The sequence below is a fragment of the Carcharodon carcharias genome, chromosome 31 (assembly GCF_017639515.1).
Source record: "Carcharodon carcharias isolate sCarCar2 chromosome 31, sCarCar2.pri, whole genome shotgun sequence".
Taxonomy (NCBI): Eukaryota; Metazoa; Chordata; class Chondrichthyes; order Lamniformes; family Lamnidae; genus Carcharodon; species Carcharodon carcharias.
In genome coordinates, this window is record NC_054497.1 from 14,270,703 (window position 1) to 14,295,097 (window position 24,395).

A 24,395-nucleotide genomic window follows, 5' to 3' on the forward strand; every position below is an offset into this window, starting at 1 on the left:
ATATAAACAAGGAAGGTTCACTGCTACCAGAGACTCAACTGGCAGAGAAGTTTTACCAGGTCCAACCAACGTTGAATCATTCCCTAAGGACATCTGACTCCAATCAAGAGGTACTGCCCAAAGCAGAAAAACAACCATTCTGTTGGAAATCAAGAGAGGAAAATGCTGCAAATATCACACATTAGTTAGTGTCAGAGAGAAAACAAGTGTTTCTAACTCTGATGAAACACATCAAAGCACAATTTTAAGCTAGCCAATTCCTTTCAGGCACTGGCTGATCTGTTGTGTATCTCCAGCATTTTCTCCTTTCATTTTAGATTCTCAGTATTAGCAGCTTTTAAGCTCTGACAGAAAGAACTGCTTTGAAATCCTAGCTGAAAAGTTCACCTACAGTTCTGCTAATTTGGATAAAGGTGTTCCAGGACACATTCTGTTTTGTCGCTAAAATTCTGTTCAATTTTGAAAAGGGGACTGCTGTCAGCGGTTTGTCGTGATGAGATTGCCCCCACCTCCCTGACTAGAGAACATTTTCTGGTGGCCAGGAGCCCACGAATGGAGGGAGCCAGTGAGGAATAAACCAGTCACATCATATCAAAGCCAGGACTTACATGTGCAGCGCAGTCTGGGCCTTGGCAGCTTCTTGCTTGGTGCTGTATCGGACCAGTGCAGTGCCGTGTGTCAGGTTCAGGTGGAATGTTATCAGCGGGCCATGCTGCATGCAGATTGTTCGCAGGGTGGAGCCATCAATCTAAGAAGAAACAATATTTAAGCTCTTTAAACTTCATTTAAAAAACTTGCTGGCACTACACTTTCCTCCAGTCACTCAGCCAAGTGACAACTCTTATGCGCGATGCTACAGTGATTGTCGCAGCCTATTCCATTGGAGGGGCTTCACCATCAAGCTTGATTTTTTTCCCCAGCCACTCACTCTACCCCCTTCCCCAGCCAAAAGCTGCTGGGGCCAAATGCCACCTGAGCTGCAACCCAACACTTATTCAAAGACCGAGGGTCTCAGTAGCACACTGCGCAGGACATATACTAATAGTGCTGCTACAAACCGTTTAATCGTTGAAACACATCTTTTGGGTCAATGATATCAGCCAGCAAATAGCAAAATTTTCACTTGCTTTTGAGAAAAGGATGCCCAGTTAGCAATGAAGTCTTTCTGCTTTACAACTTGGTTTTATCGCCCACTCATTTGAATACATTATGAAAAGAAGTGCATCTTTCCCATGTATCTAATATTTGTTTCATAAAAATGATTGGTGACAGAGAGATTATAAGGTACACATTGGGTTTCTAACATAAACGTTAATCGTCTCCTGTTCAGACCCGAGAGGTTTGTTATGCATTTCTGCACTTATTGCAGATTTTTGCTACTGTGATATATCTCACAATATCAACTGTTTTTGTTATCAGTACAAGTGATATCTAAACCGTCACTATTAAACATTAGAGTATTTTGGTGTCACTGCACTATTGTAGTGATGATATTGCTGAGAAAAGAGACATGTCTAAGCTTTACGTCTTGCACTCATCAGGGCACTCACAAGAATACCAATATAAAGGGGAAAAACAATAATTTATACTGTATCTGGTGAATGGTGTCAAATAGCATGTCCCAGCCGTTGTTTGCCGCGGCAGGGTGCAGACCGCACCCAACCAGCCTGTGCCTGCAAAACTCAAAAGTGTCCAGCATTAGATGTGATCCCGTGATTGGACAACATTTGCTAAATAATCCTCAAAGTGCTAATTTAAGGTTGTCAGTTGGGCTCGCAGTGTGGCGCACATTTGCATGTACTGAGAGCCACATATTTTAATACACAGAGCCCTGTTCTTTGCAGACAGAAAGAACATATACATACACTGCAGCTAAACAAATAAGTGACAGTCATTCCTCAGGGCAATGCTTTGACCAATCAGGGTCAAGCTGCCTGGTTTAAATTTCAAACAATGCTTGGCAGTTAACTGTCAGTCATCATCACTGGTGCATTCTCCATGGCAACATCACTTGCCAACCAATCAGTACTCTCTTTGTATACAGTATAAACTGTTGTTTTCCCCCTTATATTGGTATTCTTGTGAGTGTCCTGGTGAGTGCAACCCGAAAAGCTTAGACGAGTATTGCAGAAAAAAAACCCACAAGTTCTGTACTACCAAACGACTACTGGGATCATATGAATGCCCGTAACTTCATGCTTTATGACTTACTGGTCTCTTAAGGAAGAACTTCAGGGAATCCTGGAATATTTCTCTACTTTCAGTCTATAACTCCAGTTCTCTTTCTCTCCTTCCTGCTCTCCATTTCAGACTCCATTTCAGGTAAACCAACTGCAGTGCTACATGGCAATGCTCCCTACAAACTTTCCTTTATTCATCAGCGATAGGGAGAGGTTTATTAGTGAGAGATCTCCTTCTCTTTCCCTTTATGCTCCAAAGCTAGTGGCTACCAGGGAACTTTTATGCAATGCCAGGTGATCCTAACTATTATACGTTGCCAAAATCCTGGTGAAACCACTGCAAATCCATAAGGAATCTCAAGTATCTTTGGGATACGCCTCTCCTTATTGATCATTCTACAGAATTCCTATACCTGTGGAGTGAGATTATGAAGAACAAGCCAGGAGCTGACCCGACTAGATCCACCCGAACTGCCATCACCCCAGTTGGAACCTAAAGAGAAAGGGAAAAAAATTAGTTTTTTTTTTAAAAAAAAGTGCCATTTTCTTCTGGAAACGAAAGGACAATTCAGTCAACGTGACTGTGAACTGACTGATGAGAGCTGTCAACTGTTTCTTTAACATTGAGAGCCACAGCCCATGTTGAAAGGCACTAGCAAGATTAAAGAATGTCAAAGGGCAATGAGGTAAATCAGGATTATGATTAGTTAATGCCAAGCTTGAGGAAAAAGACTTGTAATTATAGCATTTTCTCATCCTCAGGATGCATCAAAGTGCTCTTCAGCCTTTAAAATGCAGCCCTGAAGTGTTTCACAGCCAATTAATTACTTCCAAGTGCAGTTTTGTTATGTAGGGAAATGCAGGAGTCAATTTGATGGCAGGAAGATCCCACTAACAGCAATGAGATCTAGCTAAACAGTTAAACTGTTTCTGGCTGTTGATTGAGGACTCCCCTGCTCCTTCACCAACAGTGTCATCTTTTAAATCCACCCAAGGGTATAACATCTCATCCGAAAGATAGCACCTCTGACAATACACCACTCCTTCAAGCGGTACACTAAAAGGTTCAACCTAGATTATGTGCTCAAAGTCATCATCCTGATTCTCTCTGTGCGCACTGGGGCCAAGATGACACTATTAGACAGAAAATAGATTTTTTTCAAAAAGGATGGGAATGAGATAAAATCAGTTCACTGGCTCGAGGCCTAGCATTTCCTCTTATTGGGTATGCAAACAAACAAAAAAAAAATTATTGTAGTGTCAGGGTAACTGGATTTAAAATAGATTTCAATCGAATCAAGTAAAAAAGGTAGAAAGAATGGAATGAAAGAAAAATACAAAGCGAGAGCAAGGTACATACTTAGGGCATATCGTGATTCCTGTACGCCCCACCCTCTGCTGAATCGGGGCGCTCCGCTGCCCCACAGAGATGATGGGGCCTTCTGATTGGTCAGTCCTGGTGGCGGCCGGGTTGGCGGGTTAGTGTTTTTAGATGACATCTGATTCTTCCACATCCTGGGATGCCCAATTGGATCTGGAGACCACGTCGACTTGAAGTCATTGAACTTGGCTGAAAGAACAACATGGTTCAGACCCAGTTAATGCAAAAAAATTGGCAAGGCTGGGCTATGAGGGAAACCCCTGAACCAATAAAATGGTACCAAATGCTGAAGATATTCTCATTGAGGGCTCAGGTACAAGTTCAAAATTTTTAAAAATGTGATTCTGGAACCTTTAAATTGTTTATATATTAAATTTGTTTGGAAAGTGGATGACATATTTACTAAAAATCTCTGTGACAGGGAGTGAAGATCACCTGTAGCACAGGTCAGATAAGGTAGAAGGGCAAGGAATAGCTGAATTCGATCGATAATAGCAAGGCAATTGGGTGACAAAGGAAACTAATGGAAGGGGTGAGGATGGGCATCAAGATTAAGAAGCATGTGTAGCTGAACCAGAGAGATGCTAATTACTCTGGTTGGTTTTGTACCACTGGCTCAAACTTGTGGCAGAATACAGTTTAATGTTTTTATTGATAATTGTTCTTGTTAAGTGCCTTGGGGATGTTTTGATATGTTAAAGGTGCTAGATAAATGTAAGCTTATGAAAAATCTATCTGCAGTAAGTTTCACATCACACATTATGTGGATCAAACAAGGAATTTGGTTTTGTACTTTATAGAAACCCTAGATCAAGCACCTGTCCTTCTTCATCATTGTCTTAACAGTTAATACAGGCACATAATAGGCTCTGGGAAAACAAAGCATGGCCCTACCTGAAGTGCTCTGTACGGTGCTGTAGGAGCTGTTTGAGGCACTATAGGACCAGGCACCGGGTGAAGGCAGCGAGGTGTTCAGGGAGGAACTGGACCCTATGACAAACAAGACAGAACCAGTAATCAACCCAATTCACAGCTTAACAAGAGGGAGCATTCAAACCAAGGATGCACAGAGTGTCTGTGACTGAAATTTTGTTCTAACACTACAACTGCTACCGCAAGTAACAAATGGGCAGGCCTGTAACAACCAAGGCTTTGCCCCACTGGTCATTACAGTTTCAACTGGAGATAGTACAGAAATTTCACAAATCTGCCATTATATTTTATATATTATGATCATTACACAGTGGCTGCTTTACAAATGAGGGCAACTCGATACTTGCAGCATTGGACACAAGAAAGAAGGACAAAAGGCAATGGCAGGGTGATTCTTTCAATTGGTTGGCTTTTCTCAATTTTCTCCTCTAGTACAGATGAGGCTTGCTAATTGATTGCTTCTTCAATGACTTAACTTGGAACTTTCTGAAATTAGTTATGTACACAAGTCCAAGAAATTGCTAAGTAAAATTTCTACCTGATGTGACATGTGTAGAGCGGTAAAATCAAAGTCAGGCGATGATAGTACTGGTTTCACAGAGTGCAAGAAATAATTAAAACTTCCAACACAACATTACAGCTGTAATCTACTGTTAGGTGACGAATGGATGCTGCAGTCCTCCCAGGAACAGGTGACATTCTGAACAATATTCAGATCCTTGGTGATTTCAGCAACAGTTAAGAGACACATCATTTCCGTACTCAGTTTAAGCTCAGGGATATATGGATCATTTCTGTGCTGTCACTAAGGAAAGAGAATTATACCGTACAAGATGAGAATTGCCTTGCCTTTCTCTGGATGAAAATGCCCACAAGTTGCACTGACTGACTAACTGCTGTAGAAAGCTTGCAAATATACCCTGATTTTAGTAGAAAGAGACAACTGGCTCAGTTATTCCTTCACCAGAGGTTCTGGAAAATATCCCAAGATAGGAATTATTGAATCAAAGGCTCACTGTTGGGCATTAATATAAAGCAAAACTAAAAGCACATAAAACAGAAGGTAAAGCAATCATGATCACATACCTGTGCTCCTGTCCCTGAGAAGTTGGTGTTCTGAGTCCGGGGATGGGGGTGCTGCAGAGCTGTTTATCATGCTCGCTGGGGTCGCATAGGGATCTGATTCAGGGTCAATGTTTTGAAAACCCTTCCATGGTTCCCCAGGGCGGAACTCTGAAACCAAGATAAAGGGTGGGGTGGGGGGGGTTATGCATCAAAGACATTTATTAATCAACTTTACTTTATACTTGGAAGGCAAGCTGACATCATCACACTTCTCACAATGACTTTCACTTAGGCTGACACTCCAATACAATACTGAAGGAGCGCTGCACTGACCGAGGTGCCTGATTTCTCTTATGCCTGCTGGAATTTAGCTTCAGCTGCAGTTCCCCTAAAATTGGTTTCTTTTGGCGGGCACTGAGATACCGGGACATGGTGAGCACTGAATCCAGGTCATGCCTCGTCGCTGTTCAGAAACACTATTCTTTGACTTGTGATCAGAATTGCCAAACTATACAAAGGCTTAGAATTCCTATCTTAAAGGTTAGCTAGTCTCTCAGATTGCAAAAGAAGATTACTTGTGCAATCTGGTTTATCATAGAGAGCTCACATTTTAACAAATCATATAAGTTCTTTTTTTAAACATAGTGCACAAGTAGTATCAGACCTGGAGGCCAACTCGAGCTGCTGGAACCATTCGAGAGCTTAGGGGTGGACCAATTGTCACTCGCAGGACCTGAATGGCTGGCCAAGGAGTCGCCTGCTATCATTTCATAATAGGGCAGACTATCTCGAGACTTCGGTGGTGCCATGCTGCTAGAAATAGCACCTGCAAAGTAACATAAAAATACAGGATTAATACACAGATTATTTAGCTGGGTAATCAGCAACGCAGCTCCAGAGATATTGGTGCATATGTATATCTGAACTGAACAAGGGAAGGCAAGACACAGTTGAACATATCCCTACAATGCAATCTAATCCAGTATGGGATAATCAGATAGGGAACAAATGTGTCTGAAACTACTCAAACAATTTAGGCTGAGTAAAAGTCTGAAATAGTATTCTCCAGACCTCCTCCTGAATGCAGCAGGATGGTATTTTTCTGCTCCCGAGAGTTCCCAAATGCAATTAGTGAGAAAGATCAGTTCACCTGGTCTCACAACTGATTCTCAGGGGCAAATTCCAATCAAACATCCCAAAATCCATCACCCACACACAAAACTGCTTGCAACTTGAATCCTAAAGTTAACTACCGCCAATAACATCGCTGATGAGTACTCTGGGGCATAGAACATTTTTGCAATGCTTAGTTATTATTCTGGCCTGTTCCTTTAAGACCTCTGCTCAGAAGCAAGCTGCCTAAATAAGTCTGGAGGATGATTAAAGTCTAATTATTGTTGCCATTAGATGTTTCTTCAGACTGGGTCCCTCCTTGGCTTGTCATCCCAAGAACCTTCGCTCTTTACCTTAGGGGGCAGAAAAAAAACTGACAAAAGTGACTGGGTTTATTTCTCTTTTTGTATACACCACCACAGGGACTGCCGTGGTTCACCACCATCTTCTCAAGGACATTTAGGGAAATAAATGCTGGCCTAGCCAGTGATGCCCACATCCTGTAAATAAATTAAAAACTTTCCACATATTCAAATGGAATTTATTGATGTTTTACACTAAATGTCACAGTCAATTAAAAAAAAATAACCACAACTAAGTGACCCACTTCTGATTCAACACCACCACATCATGCTCATTAGACTACATACCAACATATGGTTTAGGAGCAGGAGTAGACCATTCAGGCCCTCATTCTCCACCATTCAATAAAATCACAGCTGTTTTTGTTGTGGCCTCAATGCCACTTTCCTTCCAATTCCCTATATCCTTAGATTCTTGACTAACAAGGGAGTCAATCTATCTCTGCCTTAAAAATATTCAATGACCAGTCAAAATGGTTTTGTTAAGGGGAGGTCATGTCTGACCAATTTGATTGAATTTTTTGAAGAGATGACCAGGTTTGTAGATGAGGGCAATGCATTTGATGTAGCCTACTTGGACTTCAGCAAGGTTTTTGATAAGGTCCCGCATGGGAGACTGATAATGAAGTTAAGAGCCCATGGGATCCAAGGTACTTTGGCAAATTGGATCCAGAATTGGCTGAGTGGCAGGAAGCAAAGGGTGATGGTCGAGGGGTGTTTTTGTGACTGGATGCCTATGTCCAGTGGAGTTCCACAGGGATCGGTGTTGGGTCCATTGCTGTTTGTGGTATATATAGATGATTTAGACTTGAAAGTAGGAGGGCTGATCAGCAAGTTCGCTGATGATACGAAAATTGGTGGGGTGGTAAATAGTGAGGAGGATAGCTTTAGATTACAGGAGATTATAGACGGGTTGGTTAGATGAGCTGATCAGTGGCAAATGGAATTTAATCTGGTAACTGTAAGGTGATGCACTTGAGCAGGACAAATAAAGCACGGGAATACATGATGAATGGTAGGACCCTGGGAAGCACCAAGGATCAGAGGGACCTTGGTGTGCATGTCCACTGGTCCCTTAAGGTAGTGGAGCAGGTAGATAAGATGGTTAAAGCGGCATATGGGATACTTCCCTTTATTAGCTGAGGCATAGAATATAAGAGCAGGGAGGTTATGCTGGAACTGTATAAAACGCTGGTTAGGCCACAGCTAGAGTATTGCGTGCAGTTCTGGAATCCGCATTATAGGAAGGATGTGATTGCGCTAGAGAGAGTGCAGAGGAAATTTACCAGGGTGTTGCCTGGGCTGGAGAGTTTTAGTTATGAAGAAAGATTGGATAGACTGGGATTATTTTCCCTGGAGCAGAGGAGATTGAGGGGAGACATGATTGAGGTGTATAAAATTATGAGGGGCATAGATCGAGTAGACAGGAAGGAACATTTCCCCTTGATGGAGGGATCAATAACCAGGGGGCATAGATTTAAGGTAAGGGGCAGGAGGTTTAGAGGGGATGTGAGGAAGAATTTTTTCACCCAGAGGGTGGTGGGAATCTGGACCTCTCTGCATGAAAGGATGGTAGAAGCAGAAACCCTCATAACATTTAAGAAGTATTTGGATGTGCACGTGCGATGCCATAGAACACAAGGCTATGAGCCTAATGCTGGAAAAGGGGATTAGAATAGTTAGGTATTTGTTTGACAGGTGCAGACTCGATGGGCCGAAGGGCCTTTTCCTGCGCTTTAGCCCTCTATGGCTCTATGACCCTGCCTCTACTGCTCTCTGGTGATGTGCTCCACAGACTCATGACTCTCAGAGAAGAAAAATCTTATCTTAAATGGGAGACACCTTATATTTAAATTGTGTCCCCTAGTTCTGGTCTCTCCCACAAGTGTAAACATTCTTTCAGCTCCACCCTGTCAAGACCCCTCAGGATCTTATAGTTTCAATAAGATCACCTCTCATTCTTCTAAACTCCAATGGATGCAGGCCAAGCCTGTCCAACCTTTCTTCACAAGATTACCCCTTCATCCCAGGAATCAGTCGAGTGAACCTTCTCTGAACTGCTTCTAATGCAATTATAGTCCTTTCTTAAGTAAGGAGACCAAAACTGTACTCTAGATGCGGTCTCATCAATGCCCCTATATTGGGCAACTGTAGCAAAACATGCCTACTTTTATACTTCATTCCCATTGCAATATACAACAACATTCCATTTGTCTTCTAATCACTTGCTGGGACTCTTGCTAGGGCTCAGTTCTGCAGGCTCCAGAAGTCCTCTGCTACCTCACTGAACTCAATATTCTTCAGACCTGAACCTAGACAGTGCCAACAGGCTGCTTGACTGTAAGGAGCATCACATTCTAATCTGGCAACTTCAAAGACGAACAGAAAACTAAGCCAAGGGTTCCTACATTACAATTTATTATATGACGGTTATGTTCAAAATGAGTGCCTTCATTATTCATAATCAATCAGCTGTTGAGCCTGATTGAGAAATCAAGGTGAAAGTCCAAGACGTAAAATATAGGACATTACCAAAGTTGAAAAGAGGAAGACAGAAGGCACAGTAAATAAGTGATTAGGTATCAATTTGGGTTTTGAAAGGCTGCAGATTGTAGGAGAAAGGAACAGAAAGGGAAATAGAAAGCATCCATTAGCGCAAGTAACACTGCAAAAGTCTTCATTCAGCACCAGGGTTAAAGAAAGGAAGAATGTGGAAGCTGACATGTGTGTTCAGTGCACAGCTCCATGCACTTTTTGGATAGTTACCGTTTTTGAGGGGGTTGTGATCTGGCGGCGGAGTGGCAGGGGAGAGACCCTCCATGGTTGTCCACTGCTTCAGTCGAGATTGCTGGGACTGAGGTTCCTTCATTCCTACAATACTGTTGACGTCTAACTGGTTTACGTTCATGTTTGAACCCAGGCCTGAAATACAAAAGACGTTTTAGTGTTGTTCACTCAAAATCCAAGGGCCCCGTGTAAAAGGTTTGTATAAAGAACAGGTTAAAAAACAAAAAGACAACCTGGTGAGGTGACTCACCCATTGGGTAACCTGGCTGAAGCTGTCCTTTGGTCTGGAAGTCTGGAAGGCCAGAGGGAAGAGAATTAGGCACAACATTATCCAGGTGCTGCTTGGGTATGCCGGGATGCGATGGTGAGTGTTTCATCCCAGGGGTGCTGTTGTGTCGGTGCTGTTGCTGCTGCTGCTGCAGAGCGTTTACAATACGGGCAAGCTGAGAAAAAAGACCACACAAGTGAGTGTTAAATACGGTTCATAGAGGGTCACTTGTTCATTTCCATTATTCAGTAATCTGGTTTGTTCCACCCATCCAACCTTCTAAGTGCTGAATGGTAAAGACTAATGAAAATGAAACTCATGTTTTGACGCAAGATAACAGAACCTCCAAGAAAAAGGTCACAATGATTCCCCTCTCTCACTCCCCTGCTCCCACAAAAGGTCAAACAGCCTGTCGACATTTATCTAATGGGAGTTTAGAGAGTGAATGTTCACTTGGGCAGGGTATTGGAAAATGTCTGAGGAAGAGGGAAGAGTTTTAGAAAGGAAGAAGAGTACTTATAAAAGTTATTTGAAATCTACATCAATAAATTTTCATATACCGGAACACCTATTTAAAAACTTTCCATGACCTGATTGTAAGCTTCCAAATTACTGTTCCCTCCACTTGAAATGAATTCCCAGTTAGGCTTCATAAAGTGAAGATTAAAAAAAGTCTATGACAAGGATAGAATAAATGACTTCACCATGAATGGTCCACAGCAAGCAGCAGAAATTCAACAGTAATATTCAAGATGCAAGCTCAGTATTAAAATCTTTTCAACCTTATTGGATTAATCTGCAGTGAGCTGAATGTTTTGAGCCTTCGATTTCCTCATGATCTGAACTCTCAACAGGATTTTCATGAGGGGGGGTGGTCACTGTCATTGAACACACTGCAGTTCAAAGAGCAAACATATTCCTCCCGTCCCTCTGTGCGGACGCAGGGCTGCTCAAACCACCACTCCTCCATCCCATCTCCAGAAGTTGTTCTGTATCCAGTTAGAGATGTGCAATGGAAGCTACAGTCAGCTCACTTTGCTGTTTATCTTGCCTTCCTACGCTGCAAACTTGTCTGTTGTTTGCTCCAGGGGATGTGTAAATAAGATTGGAAATCAATGTGGAAGGTCAAACTTCACCGCATCACTATGTGATGCCAAACACTGGTTTAACTAAAGGCTACAATACAGGAAAGCTGTCTATTAAAGATGAATCAACATGTATATTTTTATAATTTTCCAATTTTAAATTTAGGTTTTCAACATATGCAGGTTTTTATTTTCATGTGGTCCAGTGACCATATCTCGCATGAATCACAACAGACTTTAATCTATTCAGCATGTGTTAGGTTTGGTTTTCACCAGTGTGTGTGTGTTTAACTAATTATTGATTTCACTTTTTATTATTTTGAAAATATCAAATATATTACCAAGTTAAACTGCACTACAGCCACTTCAGGTGATTCTCAAAGGTAACTAGAAAGTAGATTTGGGAGAGTGGGCCTAAATGGAAGATTATTTGAAGAAAGAAAGAGGGCAGAAAAAAATTATATACAGGATCCAGCTGTCACTCTGGGCCACTTCCCTTACGTGAGTTTTAATATTCCCCAGCTAGCTTGTTAGACTGCATGCAGTAGGGTCAGCAGGCACTCCACCACAATGTGAGGCAACCCCAGGCACAGGTACAAGATTCAACAGATTCTAACCAGCCCAGCTGAATGCTGTCACTCGAAGGTTAAACTGGAGTGCAGCACTGATAGTGATGCACCAGTGATATTGCAGCTATTTGTGGATTTGACTGTTCAATACTCCTCGCTTAAGAAAGAGTGGTAGCAAGTGGCAGTGAAGGGAGATATCTTAAATAAAAGTCATCCCCAATCATTAATAAAAGCATTAAGGTTGTTCTCCAAATTCCTTTGCAACATAAAATGGAACAGTAAGAATGTCAGTATGTCACAGATTCATATGTTTAGCATCTCATACTTGCTGCTCTTGCTGTTGTCGGACAGCGGCAGAGAGCTTCCGTTGGTTCTGCAGCACTTGCTGCTGCTGTTGCTGAATCAAGAGCTGGTAGGCCTGTGTAGGAAGGACAAAATGCCAGAGTGAATGGGGGCAGCAAGTCGCAGTGAATGAGACCACCAGATTCTTTTAACTGATTTTGCTTACTTTGTTTTAGGTTGTATACTTTAGATTCTCATCAAGGTCAGACTCAGGAATAAGGTGGCATGAAATATTTTGCCTTTTGTTACATTCAACAAGCAATCTGGACATAAAATTCATCACTCCTTGTATCTGCCACCCTCAAATGCAATTTGTACATTTGGGGATGTTTTGTAACATCATTGGATAAGTGGAAGAACTGAACTTTGAATAAGGTAAAACTGCTTCACCCAAAGCAGAAAAATCAAAATTACACTGAACCACAAATTGAATGCAGAGATGCTCTGCACAGCTTTGAAGATGTGCTGCAATCGCAGGAGAACCCTTTACCCTTCAGAATCTGCATCAGCATGCCATCATTCTACATAAATGGTCCATGTCACACAATGAAGCCAAGCAGAAACGACACAGCCAACTGGTATTACAACATCATGGTGTAATACAACATTACTTACCAACTGGAGCTGTGGGAGTTGAGGAAGTTGACTGAGCATAGCTATTTGCTGAGGGGATAGTTGAGGACCAAGGCTAAAAAGGGCTGGGTTCAGGGCGCCATTCGGAGTGGCATGCTTCAACATGGAGGCAGGAACCTACAATCAGAGCAAGGAATCCACATAGCACATTAATATATAAAACAGTAGTCATCAACACTCCAATTTTCTAACCTTAATCGGCAGTTCTGCATTCACCTCAGAAGTAGGACTGCTAATGTTCTCTGCTGATCAAGAGGCAAGGGGTACAGCAGTAATGAAAGTGACATGGGATTAGCAGCATTTCTAACTCTCTGGTGGAATGTCTATTAATAATTGAGGGATGCCAACGCTGAAGAATGAAATTATTTCCCATTACAGGAACTCAATGATACCATCAGGCATCCATTGTAAAGTCTAGCCCATTCGCCTGGGTTGGATTTGAATCTCTATTCAAGAGCTGGTCTATTACTCCCGAAATTCAGATACCCCCACTCTATCTCCCAAATAAACGTACAGCAAGAGCGGATAGAGAACGGAAAGGCTCTGTAGCTCAGAAGTGACTTAGTGTGACATACCTGAGGAGGGGGCAGGAATTGCGGAGGCACTTGAGCCCGAAGGTTAGGCTGGGATGAATTCATGGGTTGCACTTGAGGTGTATGCACACCCCTGGATTGTGCTGTGCTACCGCCAAATAAACCATGATTGCCATTCTATGAAAGAGAGAGGGAAACATTAAGTCAATTAGATTGTCTGCCAGTGAACACTTTCATGCATCACTTAAATACTAATTCAATCAGGAAGGAAGTCACCACAGGATGCAGACATCAACACAATCTTTGCAACTAGCCTCTAAATCCAGTTCTTGTGCTGACATTTGCCCATCACCATGCTATTCTACTACCGAGCAGAGGAACAGCCTATAGCACAACCAAAGGTAGTCATAGAAGTAACGGAAGTTTGTTTTAACTGCAAGTCTCCTTTTTCCCAATCCCCAAGTGGTGAAGCGCTCCACTGTGGGTCTCAGATTCTCAGAGATTGAGTATCTGTGTTGGCTCCACACTGGACTATCTAATTTTCCTGACTGTTTTGATATTTATTAGCAGTGGTTGTCTACTTCCAGCCTAAATGTCACAAGTAATTCAGCTTCAAAAGCGGCCTGCTGTCGATCCACGCATCAGTCTCCCCTCTGTAGTGATAGCAATGCATTGATCACTTTGCTCCTCTTCCTTTCCAGTGGTGGATCTGTTCCACAATTGGTGAGTGGAGTATACCATTTGGAAAGGTGGGGGCAATCCCAAAATGATGGACACTTCCCCTTATTGAGTGCTCCACTGTGACAAGGCTCTTTAACTGTTTATTTTTGTCATTCACTCCAGAGATGGGACCCTCTGTGATATGACCACTCTTCCCCTATTTAGAAAGGTAAACCTAAAAGGCTAATTTTTAACCTCTCAGGTTCTGAAGCCTCAGGGATCAGAGCTCTCATCTGTTCAGTGTTGTGCAATATTCTCTACTTAGGACATGAAATTGCTCCCACAACTATAACAGTACCACCCACTTCCTTCTCTCTGTCCATCCTGTGAAAGGGCTGTAAGAAACAATATTCCATTCCACTATGTTATATCTCAAAATGCCTTGCAGACAGAGTCTGGATTAGACTGTTTATCCATAGTATAAGTGGCCGTAGTATGAAAAATCTGCAAATCCATCATTACATTTTACTGTCATCTTAGTGAAAGTACTTCTGGTGCAGCAACAGAGATGAGCTATTAAATAGTTGAGGAGAAGAATGCAGGCTTCAGAGCTGCACTCAAGAGCTCCTAAAAGTTCACAATTGTGAACTTTCATATAATGAGGTAACCCCTCTCAGCTCTGCTCAAGTGTGTCCACTCTAAGGGACGAGGGGAAAATAAGGGACAAATCTGCTGATCACAAGACAAATTCCTCACTCCCCTCCTTAAGCCTTCCTAACTGAAGTTGATGTGTGTAGACCAAAAGAAAATAGGATAGTATTTACCCCCCCCCGAAAGGAAAAATGTATATTTTGCAGTATTAAAAAAAGAACAATTGTTGCTAGCTCTAAAAATATAATTCTAGTCACTAGAAAATAGTTCATGGTGCTGTATAAGGTTATTTGGCATAATTTACAGTATACCAAAAGCTTTTTAATACTGCAAATATTAGTGTTTTTTCCAATTAGTGATTTTGAAGTAGTTGACTTCACCCTTTTTCTCTTTATCATGATTAATGTTGCTGTAGTACAGAAGCATCACAACTGGTTCAGAGGAGTGGAGAGAAACATATAACAACCAGAATTTAACTTGCGTAAAGGGGAAGAGAAGGTCAAGGTTTAAATTTGCTAATGATAAATAAATTATTGATAATCTTACTAATTAGTTCATTCCCTTTTCAGCACATAACAAAACCCAGGCATGAAAAGACACTTAGATTTGTTTGCTTAGAATGAAACTGATCGCACAATATCACAACATCCCAGTCAGAAGACACATTCAGAAAGCAGCCCTTACGTGTCTAGCGTTTAGATTTTGCATGTTAAGACCAGAGCCGATGCAGCCGAGGCTGGCGGTGGGTAGAGCAGTGCCCGAGGGAGACAGCTTGCAGCTCGGAGGAGGGGAGAAGGGCGAGTTAGGTGCCTCGTCAGACAGACACCCATCTTGATTGGAGAAAGGCAAAGTCAGCTGAAGGAGGGTTAGCCAATCAGCATGCAGTTGGGAAAACAGACAAGAAACAGCACAAAGATGAGTGTGGAAATGGCAGAAGGAAGAAACAAAAACGAGAAGAGAAAGCAGTTAGGCTCACACACACAGTTAGATATAATTAGTGCCTTAATCAAACTTTCACATACAAGCCCAGCTGGGTACAGAAAATACGTGGGCTACGGAGCTTTCTACAGTACTCGAGCAATTCGTTCCACTGCAGGGTCCTTATTTTTCTGGTTGCTGCAAGAATCTAGAATCTAAAATTCCACAAGATGAACCTTTCCATATGCCATGCACTTTACCTCAGAGCTACGTGTTAGTGCATTCATTGCTGCTATCTAAGATTTAGCAGACAGGCTGTAAAGGAACCGGAACTACACAACCATCAAATACCCAATAGCCTTAGCTCATCTGCAATATTTATACCACTGGAATTCAGTGCTGCCTGAACACAACAATTTTTACCAAGTCCAAAATCAGTTAGGGAAGGAATTAAGGCTTAAATTTGATGATCAAAAAACTTACTGATAACCTTAATAATTAGTATAATCCGCTTATGATACATAAAAATCCAGGCAAAAAGACACTTAAGAATTGTTTGGTTCAAATGGATCAGATCGTAAACTCAATTTTAACAAGGGGTCAGGGAAATGGAAGGTGAGACTCTGAAAATATTCCACATTTTTGGGCCAAATTTAGAATTAAATATGCAAAATAAAAAGTTTGGCAGTGGCAGATACAAGTTGCTTTCCATTAGCTGACCAGCCGCTAACAAAAAAAATGAACCTAAGCTTACATTAAATGGAACAGAAAGAAATTCTGTCAGCTTGGCTCATAGGTAAATGCCTGCCTCCAAGTCAAGAGGGCAGTGGGCTCAAGTCCCACTCCATGACTTGAGTGATAACCTAGATTAACCACTAAAGTACCAACTGAGTGGCTGCATTACAAAAATTGCTTCCCTTAGAATGTGATATATCTCTCTGTTCCAGTAAGGTTCAGGAAAATATTAAAAATCTATCGGAACAATTTGAAGAGTAGGAATTTTTTCTGGTCTCCTGGTCAATGTCCCTCCCTCAGCTACTACTAGAAAGAGCGAATAAAAGGCAAAATAAATTGCTACCTGACCAGCTAATTATTTCCAGCATATTTCAGATGGCTATCCTGTTTTCAACCCCCTTTGCTTGCACCTTTATCCCTTTTGTCATTTATCCTTTCCTGCCTTCCAACCTATCACAGCCTTTCTCTTTTTTTTACTCCCCTTCCCCCACTTTGCTGTCTCTGTACTTGCTTAAAACTGATTACATCTAACATTTTCCAGTTCTGACAAAAGATCTTCCATCTGAAGCATTAACTGTTTTTCTCTCTCCACAGATGCTTTCTGACTTGCTGATTATTTCGAGCATTTAGCTATTAGAAACAGACGTGGCCTTTTGTTCATTGCGGTTTGCAAGTCATTAGTGTGTATAATATGGCTGCTTCTTTGACCTACATTAAAAAAAAAGTCAATGCATTTCAAAGAAATGCTTTAGGATGTTTCTGAAAGATATGAAAAGTTACATAAATGCACATGTTTAAATCTATAAATAACAGGCAGTAGGAAGCTTACTTTCTCAAAGTAGGGTCCACTGTCTGTGGTGGGCGAGTCTTTGGAATTTGGTGGCCGGAATCCTGATCGGTCCTTCCTCATTATTCCATTGTAATCCATGTTCATTCCCCGTTTGTCAGATTCCAGCTTTTTGTCTGGTAGACCACCTAGAAAAGCCAGAAAAGACTGGTTTTAATGATGGACATCAACCCAGTTAAATTGCACTTCCTCTCAAACACAGGCAAGAGTATATATGTGAGTATCTCTCTGTATACATTTGAGATGGTCACCAAGCTACTTATCTATTTACATCTACAGTCCAGGCAAAAGAAAGAAAATGTCAACACTAAGGAGAGTTACTTGATCGTTTGCACTTTGTGATATGATATTATATCCTATGACCAGAAAGTCTCAGGCTCAATTCATGTTTTGCGCTGAATTAGATGGTCTCGGGCAGGATAGCTGTTGGGGTACAGAAATATTCTAGGCTGATTAGGGCAAAAGCCATTAAGATTTTCTGATCATGACGGCTATCCCATGACCCAGTTGGAAGCTAGATGCACGTGGACATGGTAGCACAGAGCAGGGAGGAGGAAATGGGGAGAGGAGAAAAGGTAAATCAGAGTGAGAAACTTTGCTCTCCATAATCAAAATAATTAAAACATTTGCAAGCTAGAGAAATCTCACAGAATCTCAAGTTTAACATCTCATCTGAAGGGAAGGTTTGAGATATCATAGGGTGGTTTCAACTGTGCCCCACTAAGAATCAACTTTCAGGAGTGGTGAGGAAAGAATTGCAAGGAAGATGCTATATGCATCAATGCTCAACCTCAGCATTGTCTGCATTGTTAACTGTTGACTATTAGAATACAAGGGTGATTTAAAAAAAAATAGCTTTAAAGCATATCAGCTGCCTGAAATAACCCAACTTTATTCTGTTTAATACTCACCAACAGTTAAGTCCATCTTGTTACTAACACCATCTTCGGAAGACTCCCTCTGTGAATGGAACAAAAACTTGTAATAAACAATTAAAATAGCAAACTATTAAAATATGAATAAAATAAAATTTGGTGCTGCCAGTTTGTTACTATGGGCAGAATTTTTTGTCCCTTGGGTGGGCGCTCACCCGGCCCGAACTGGAGTGAAACAGTGTGCGATGACGTCGGGTGAGCGCCAGTTTCGAACAACCCCCAGCGATGGAAATACTACCAGATGAAAGCCTTTCCCCAGGAGCTAATTGCAACTGGGCAACCTGGAAGTGCCTTAACAGACTTAGGGCTGGTGTAGGTCGTTCAAAGGTGTCACTAAGCAAATGGGGATATACAACCAGCCCGACAACTTGGGAATGTGGAACTGAGCCACAGACTGTGCAACATTTCCTACAATGCCTATCGCTAGGGGAACCCTGCACTGTTGCAGATCTTGCCGAATTGAACAACAAGGCGCAAAGATGTGTCCAGTTCTGGCTGGGCCATGTATAGACTGTCTGTGGACACGATAAGAAGTCAAAAGCAGTATTCCCCTATATATTAATATGGCGGGAACAAGCCAACCAGTGCTTCATAAGAAATCGCAATCTGAACAAAGTTATATATTGATACTCAAGAGATATAAAACACAGGAATAATAACTACACCCACCACAAAGTTTTTAGACTTCTATTTCTCTGTTCCTCTCCCCATGCTGGTATATAACTACTTCAATGCCATATTTCATAGTTAACTTCCTGCTGAACACCGCCCCCCCATTGACTTAGGTTCTCAGTGTATTTGTTCTCATTTACCACCCTCCCACCTCGCCAAACTCCTAGGCTGAAAATTAAAATTAAAGATTACAATCTAATGTCAAACAAAATAAGCAGCACAATCATTTCAAAAGATCATTTATTTACTGTCTAAAACTATCGCCAAACAGAATACTGTCATGTTATTATTGCTCTTTGGGAATCAATACAGCACATCATTAAGTTAGAGCATTGCAATAAACTTTGTTAAAAGGTGACAGATGATCTATTTCAAGAGTAACTTGAGAAATAAATAAGCAAATATCCTTACTGATTTTAGATCAAATAGATGTTATGATTAGTAAACTAACTGAAGAACCTGATGCAACAAATGCACCAAAATTGCAGACCTTGTAATGATCAATGTCATCGCCAGGATTAATGTGTGTGTAATTTACAACATTAAGCCTGCCTCTGACCAAGCCTCATTACCCTTAGCTACCTGTGACACAAAGGTGGAGTTTGGCTGTTGGATAAAACAGACTGAGATGAACTGCAGTATAAATCCTCACCATCAGTTTATTCTCATGTTTAGTTTATTTCACTTTAAAAAAAAACGCACAATTATTGACTTTTTTTTTTATTATTCATTCATGGGATGTGGGCTTCACTGGCTGGGCCAGCATTTATTACCTATCCCTAGCTGCACTTGAGAATGTGGTGGTGATTATTTTTATATTTACTGGATTGAGCATTTTGTACTGTGTAACAGTGGAATAAGGTTCTGGAGGGTACAGGTTGGTGGTGACAATAATAGTGGAAACAAATTGAGAGCGTTACACACAAAGTACACCACGTATTAAAGCCTGTGATTTCTTCTATTGTATATTGTTAGCATTGAAATAAACCCACTAACAAGTTGGACAGGATTCTTGATTGACAAGGATGTCAAAGGGTATAGAGGGTAGACAGAAAAGGAGGCCACAATCAAATCAGCCATGATCTTATGAAATGGCAGAGAAGGTGCAAGGGGCCAAATGGCCTATTTCTGTTCTTACTTTGTAGCATTATATGTAACACTAAGCATTATAACCAACTTGTCCCAATTTTTTGCAAAAGGGAATAAATGCATGGTGCGATCTTATGTTCACAATTCTAATCAGGTCTAAATGATGGTTCAACTTACATTGCAATACATTTCAGTCTACTTTATGTCACAAGAGTACACCTTTTTGTCACGAGGCTTAAAGTAATAAGGTTAGTCAGCAGCAGGCTTAATGTGATAAATTTAAGCAGCAAATTAGGTACATCAGATCTCCAGCATGTTCAGTAAAGCTGTTCTTACCAGTAATCCCATTTTGGAAAATTGCGTAGTGAGAGGGTTTATCCATGTGTCATTGTTCCCACCTTTCATGGAGCCCTAGAGGAGAGATTCAGAATAAGCTCAGTTATGATGAAAATGTTAAGCTGCCTTTACTATTTCAGATACTGACAGACCTGCTGTGCCTTTCCAGCATTTGCTAAACTTTTTCAGATTTTTTTGATTAATAATTTTTAAAATATTATTTGTGCCTCTATTTCAGGACCAACCTATTCAACTGATTTAAACCCACGTGAACCACAACCCCTTCTCCCCATTCCACTGGATGGCATTGATAAACACTGAAAACTCAAGTTCTGGTTAATTTAATGGAGCTTTTCACAAAAAGGATGATTTCACGATTTGTTAAAATGTTTTTCTGTTCTCCCTCCCTTTTTCCTACCAGAAATAAAAAAGCCACTATAAAACCTGCAAATGGAAACACATTTGCTTGAAATGGCGCTAATGAATGCTACCATAGGTGATAGCTGCACATTTGTACAAGTGCTCCTCTGCTATTGGCACCACATATCATGCTTTAGAACTGTTGTTGTGCAGCCCCAAGCATGCATGTGTTTTCCTTGATGCTACCCACACCACTTAACATCACTAGAACTTGATGGCCAACAGCAGGGGGAAATGGCTTCAGCCAGGCTGCTTTCGAGGAGCAGTGTTAATCAATAAATATTGTTAAATCACAAATAGCCTAACTCAAATACATCAAGAGGGTAAAAGAAGCATCAATATCAGGAGCTAGTAGCACTAGTAAAATATAAAGCAGAGTAGAGTCCCTTCCTAATCTATCCCAATAATGTACTTCAGCCGTGCTCTCAGGAAAGGTCCATGATTGGAAATTAGAAGAATGGTAGGTGATTTAATTGATCTTAATTAAACTCTTGGAGTACATGACTGGATGAATGCTGAGAGGCTGTTTCCCTTGATTGGAGAGTCTAGAATTAGGGGTCATGGTCTAAAGATAAGGGGTCAACCATTTAATAGTGAGATAGGGAGGAATTTCTTTACAGGCTTGTGAATCTGTGGAATTATCTACCCTTGAGAGCTGTGAATGCCCAGTTGTTGAGTACATTCAAGACAGAGACCGAGAGATTTTTGGGCACCGAGGATATAAGGGATATAGGGATAGGGCAGGACTGTAAAGTTGACGAAGGGGATCGGTCATGATCAGTCAATGGCAGCTGAGGCAAGAGGGGCTGCTTTGGCTTATTCGTGATCATATTTCTTAGGTTCACTGCAGCAGTGTGACATTCCTAGTTCTCCACAACAGTAATCTCTTTCTAATTGAGACAGATGATCAATTTTGTGCCGATTAATGTGAACTACATGCCGTGTCATGCGTATAACCCACTACTTACTCTTGGATAGAAACTCCATGAAAAAACTCTAACAGGAGCACTCTTATTGCCGAGAGAGAGGGAATTGTCAAGTTCATTAGGTTGGGTTGCACTCGCACAGCTCCAGGTCCCAGAGGTGAAAGGACATGATGCCAGCTACTGCAGCCCTCAGTTCTCGTACCAGCTTAAACTGGAACAAAATCTGGATAAAATCATGTTGTGATCCTAATAATGCACATTGTAACAATACTTCTAGAATGAACTAGCCTTGGTGACTTTAAAAAAAACCCTGAGCCAGGGAAGGGAAAAGACTATCTAAATGAGACCTTTTATATTTGCAGTTCTTTTCAAAGCTCTCAGTTTTCTGTACCATAAAAATTTTTACTGCTTTGATCACTGATAAAGATCCAAATTGTTCAGGAAAGCCAGCTACTGTTTTGCACTGTTGCTTGTGACCAGTAATAAAAAGATACATGATACAATTCACGCATTTATAATCTTTATAATACTTTGGAACAAATTTCAACAAAATACCTTTAACATGGTATAAGCGTGCAACAGAAACAAGTCGCCATAACTAGAATCCCACAACAGGAAACATGACTAATTCTACTGGAACCCCACCTTCTGAAAAAGCACTGATATTACTCAGCAGCTGCTTCCGTTACTTAATGTCATTACTTCTATCTTCAGGCAACATTGCAATGTAAGCTGTCTAGGAAACTGAACAAGCATGTGATGTCTTTCCCCCTCAAAAATTATCATTCAGAATCCTCCCCCAAAAGAGACTGTAACAGACAGGTTTCCCGGCTGCAGATATAGAACGGAAAAACTGGGAACACTGAAAATCTGAAATACAAACAGGAATTCTGGAAGTACACAACAGGTCTGCACCTGAAGAAGAAAATTAGCCATGATTTCCGACATGAAGACCTGGGAGCTCTGAAGAAGAGTCCGTACTTGAAATGTTAACCAATCTTTCTCTTGCAGATACCGATCGACCCGATATGCCTCCAGAATCTCCCATTATTTTTCTCTTGTCTACCTACCTCCTACTTGAAATCATTGAAATAACCAGAGGGCAAATTGGCATGTTAGAAAAAGACACACAGAGAGGTCACCTCAGCCTCTGTCTAGATGCTGGACTTGAACCAGGCTTCCAGAAACTAGAGAAAGATAATTCACCATCATCTTAACGTTAATAAGAATTTGCCAAGCTTACCTTGTGAATTTTCTTCCCGCCTGAGGTCCAGTTAGATGAGTTGTAGGGTGAACTACTCTCCTGAGTTCCAGCACTGTTCCACAGGCCAATTGAACCATCATCTTCTTCCTCCCAGCTTGGGGGGCGGGTATTTGCCACAGCAGGTCGATCACCACCACCCCACCCATCCTGCATAGATTTTGAACCTGAAGAAAAGATTTTTTCAGCATGTTATTCCCCAAAATAAATCAAAAATAAAAACCCCTCAAAACTTACTACAGAAATACATCTCCCGGTCACTTAATTATCCAAGGTGATGAAGAGCTCCCTCCCAACAGCACTGTGGGTGTATCTACACCACATGGACTGCAACAGTTCAAGGCAGCTGCTCACCACCATATTCTCAAGGGCAATTAGGGATGGGCAATAAAAATGCTGGTTAGGATGCCAAGTCCTGTGAAAGAATAATAAAAAGCTGAGGTGTAGAACAAGGAAGTCTCGTATTGTTTCACGAGTCCGAGCTGAGCCAGTTGTCATAACCATGTGTGGAGGAGGAAAGGAAAAAAATTGGAGAAAAGAAACTTCCTCACAGGTAACGATGAACTAACTGAAACCTTCTTTAATAAAATCAGTCAGCTAGGAGAGAGTTATACATATAAATGCAAATATAGCTATAAAGTTGAAAAAAATTGGTCAACAGCTCCTAAATACTAGGCTGGTTTCACTTTTAAAAAGTGCAATTAAAATATTAAAAATATCCTTCATTCAGTTCTTTGATCTTCAGGTAAACAGAACGGCAGGTCATCAGAGATTTTCAGTCTCGTCAGTGATGTAAGTAGGTTACTCAAATCAAATCAACACTGAAAACCAGTTAACAGGTTGGATCCAGAAAACCAAATGAAAAATGATTAAGTTATGAATGGATAAGGAGGTAGTGTGTCACTTCTGAAAATCTCCAACTTAAAGACAGAAATAAATAGTTAGCAAGTTGTGTTTAGAAAGTATGCCTAATTTTCCAGTAGTCAAAATGACCTTCATTGCATTTGATAAATCTGACTTGGTTTCACTGGATTTTAAAATCATGCTTCCTTGAACCATTTTACATAAATGGTCGAAGGGTCATGAGGACTCGAAACGTCAACTCTTTTCTTCTCCGCCGATGCTGCCAGACCTGCTGAGTTTTTCCAGGTAATTCTGTTTTTGTTACATAAATGGTTGTTGTTCCATTAGTGGGGCTTCACGTATATGAAGTATATGTGATTCAGCTCTAATATTTCAGTGTCATATTCAGATGATAGATATTTGTGTAGTTTGGATTCAATTTTCCACTGCCTAGCCAGTAAAATACAACAGGAACATTATTTCATCACTTTTTGATGGAAAATCATGCTGCCCAGTAACAAGCCCCCTCAAAAAAGAACACCAAGTAGAACACAGAAGTATGAAATCCATCTATTCCTCCTCCCCTAGGGACTCAGACACATTTCCATGTTTCCTGGAAGTCTTCTGGAAAAGTGGCTTGCTCAAGTGACCAGTCTAGATGGTGAAGCATCAGTAGACTATTTTATTATATAGAGTAACACAACCAAGCCCAATGCAATCCTGATCTAGTGCTCTTTCAAATGTGGAGGGCTCCAGGGGCAGCAATTTGTTTGCATTATTCAAAAACTCATTTGAAGGCAGCTTAAAGTTTGCAATTCATTAGTCCAATGAAAAGAAAAGAACCTCATTCG

The 24,395-nt window shown here is 41.1% G+C and overlaps 1 protein-coding gene across 1 annotated transcript in view; it reads right to left on the minus strand.

The window, feature by feature from the left end:
• The window catches only part of tnrc6b (trinucleotide repeat containing adaptor 6B), a gene marked incomplete at its 5' end in the record, with an annotated part of 70,584 nt that overhangs the window by 12,586 nt on the left and 33,603 nt on the right, over positions 1–24,395 (minus strand). Inside the window, 15 exons of the mRNA XM_041177623.1 lie at positions 609–748; positions 2,594–2,673; positions 3,541–3,750; positions 4,456–4,551; positions 5,581–5,727; positions 6,224–6,385; positions 9,801–9,956; positions 10,072–10,264; positions 12,069–12,161; positions 12,701–12,835; positions 13,294–13,428; positions 17,045–17,190; positions 17,974–18,022; positions 20,095–20,169; positions 22,684–22,868. Coding sequence (XP_041033557.1) covers positions 609–748; positions 2,594–2,673; positions 3,541–3,750; positions 4,456–4,551; positions 5,581–5,727; positions 6,224–6,385; positions 9,801–9,956; positions 10,072–10,264; positions 12,069–12,161; positions 12,701–12,835; positions 13,294–13,428; positions 17,045–17,190; positions 17,974–18,022; positions 20,095–20,169; positions 22,684–22,868 — 2,002 coding nt within the window. The remainder of the gene's footprint in view (positions 1–608; positions 749–2,593; positions 2,674–3,540; positions 3,751–4,455; positions 4,552–5,580; positions 5,728–6,223; positions 6,386–9,800; positions 9,957–10,071; positions 10,265–12,068; positions 12,162–12,700; positions 12,836–13,293; positions 13,429–17,044; positions 17,191–17,973; positions 18,023–20,094; positions 20,170–22,683; positions 22,869–24,395) is intronic.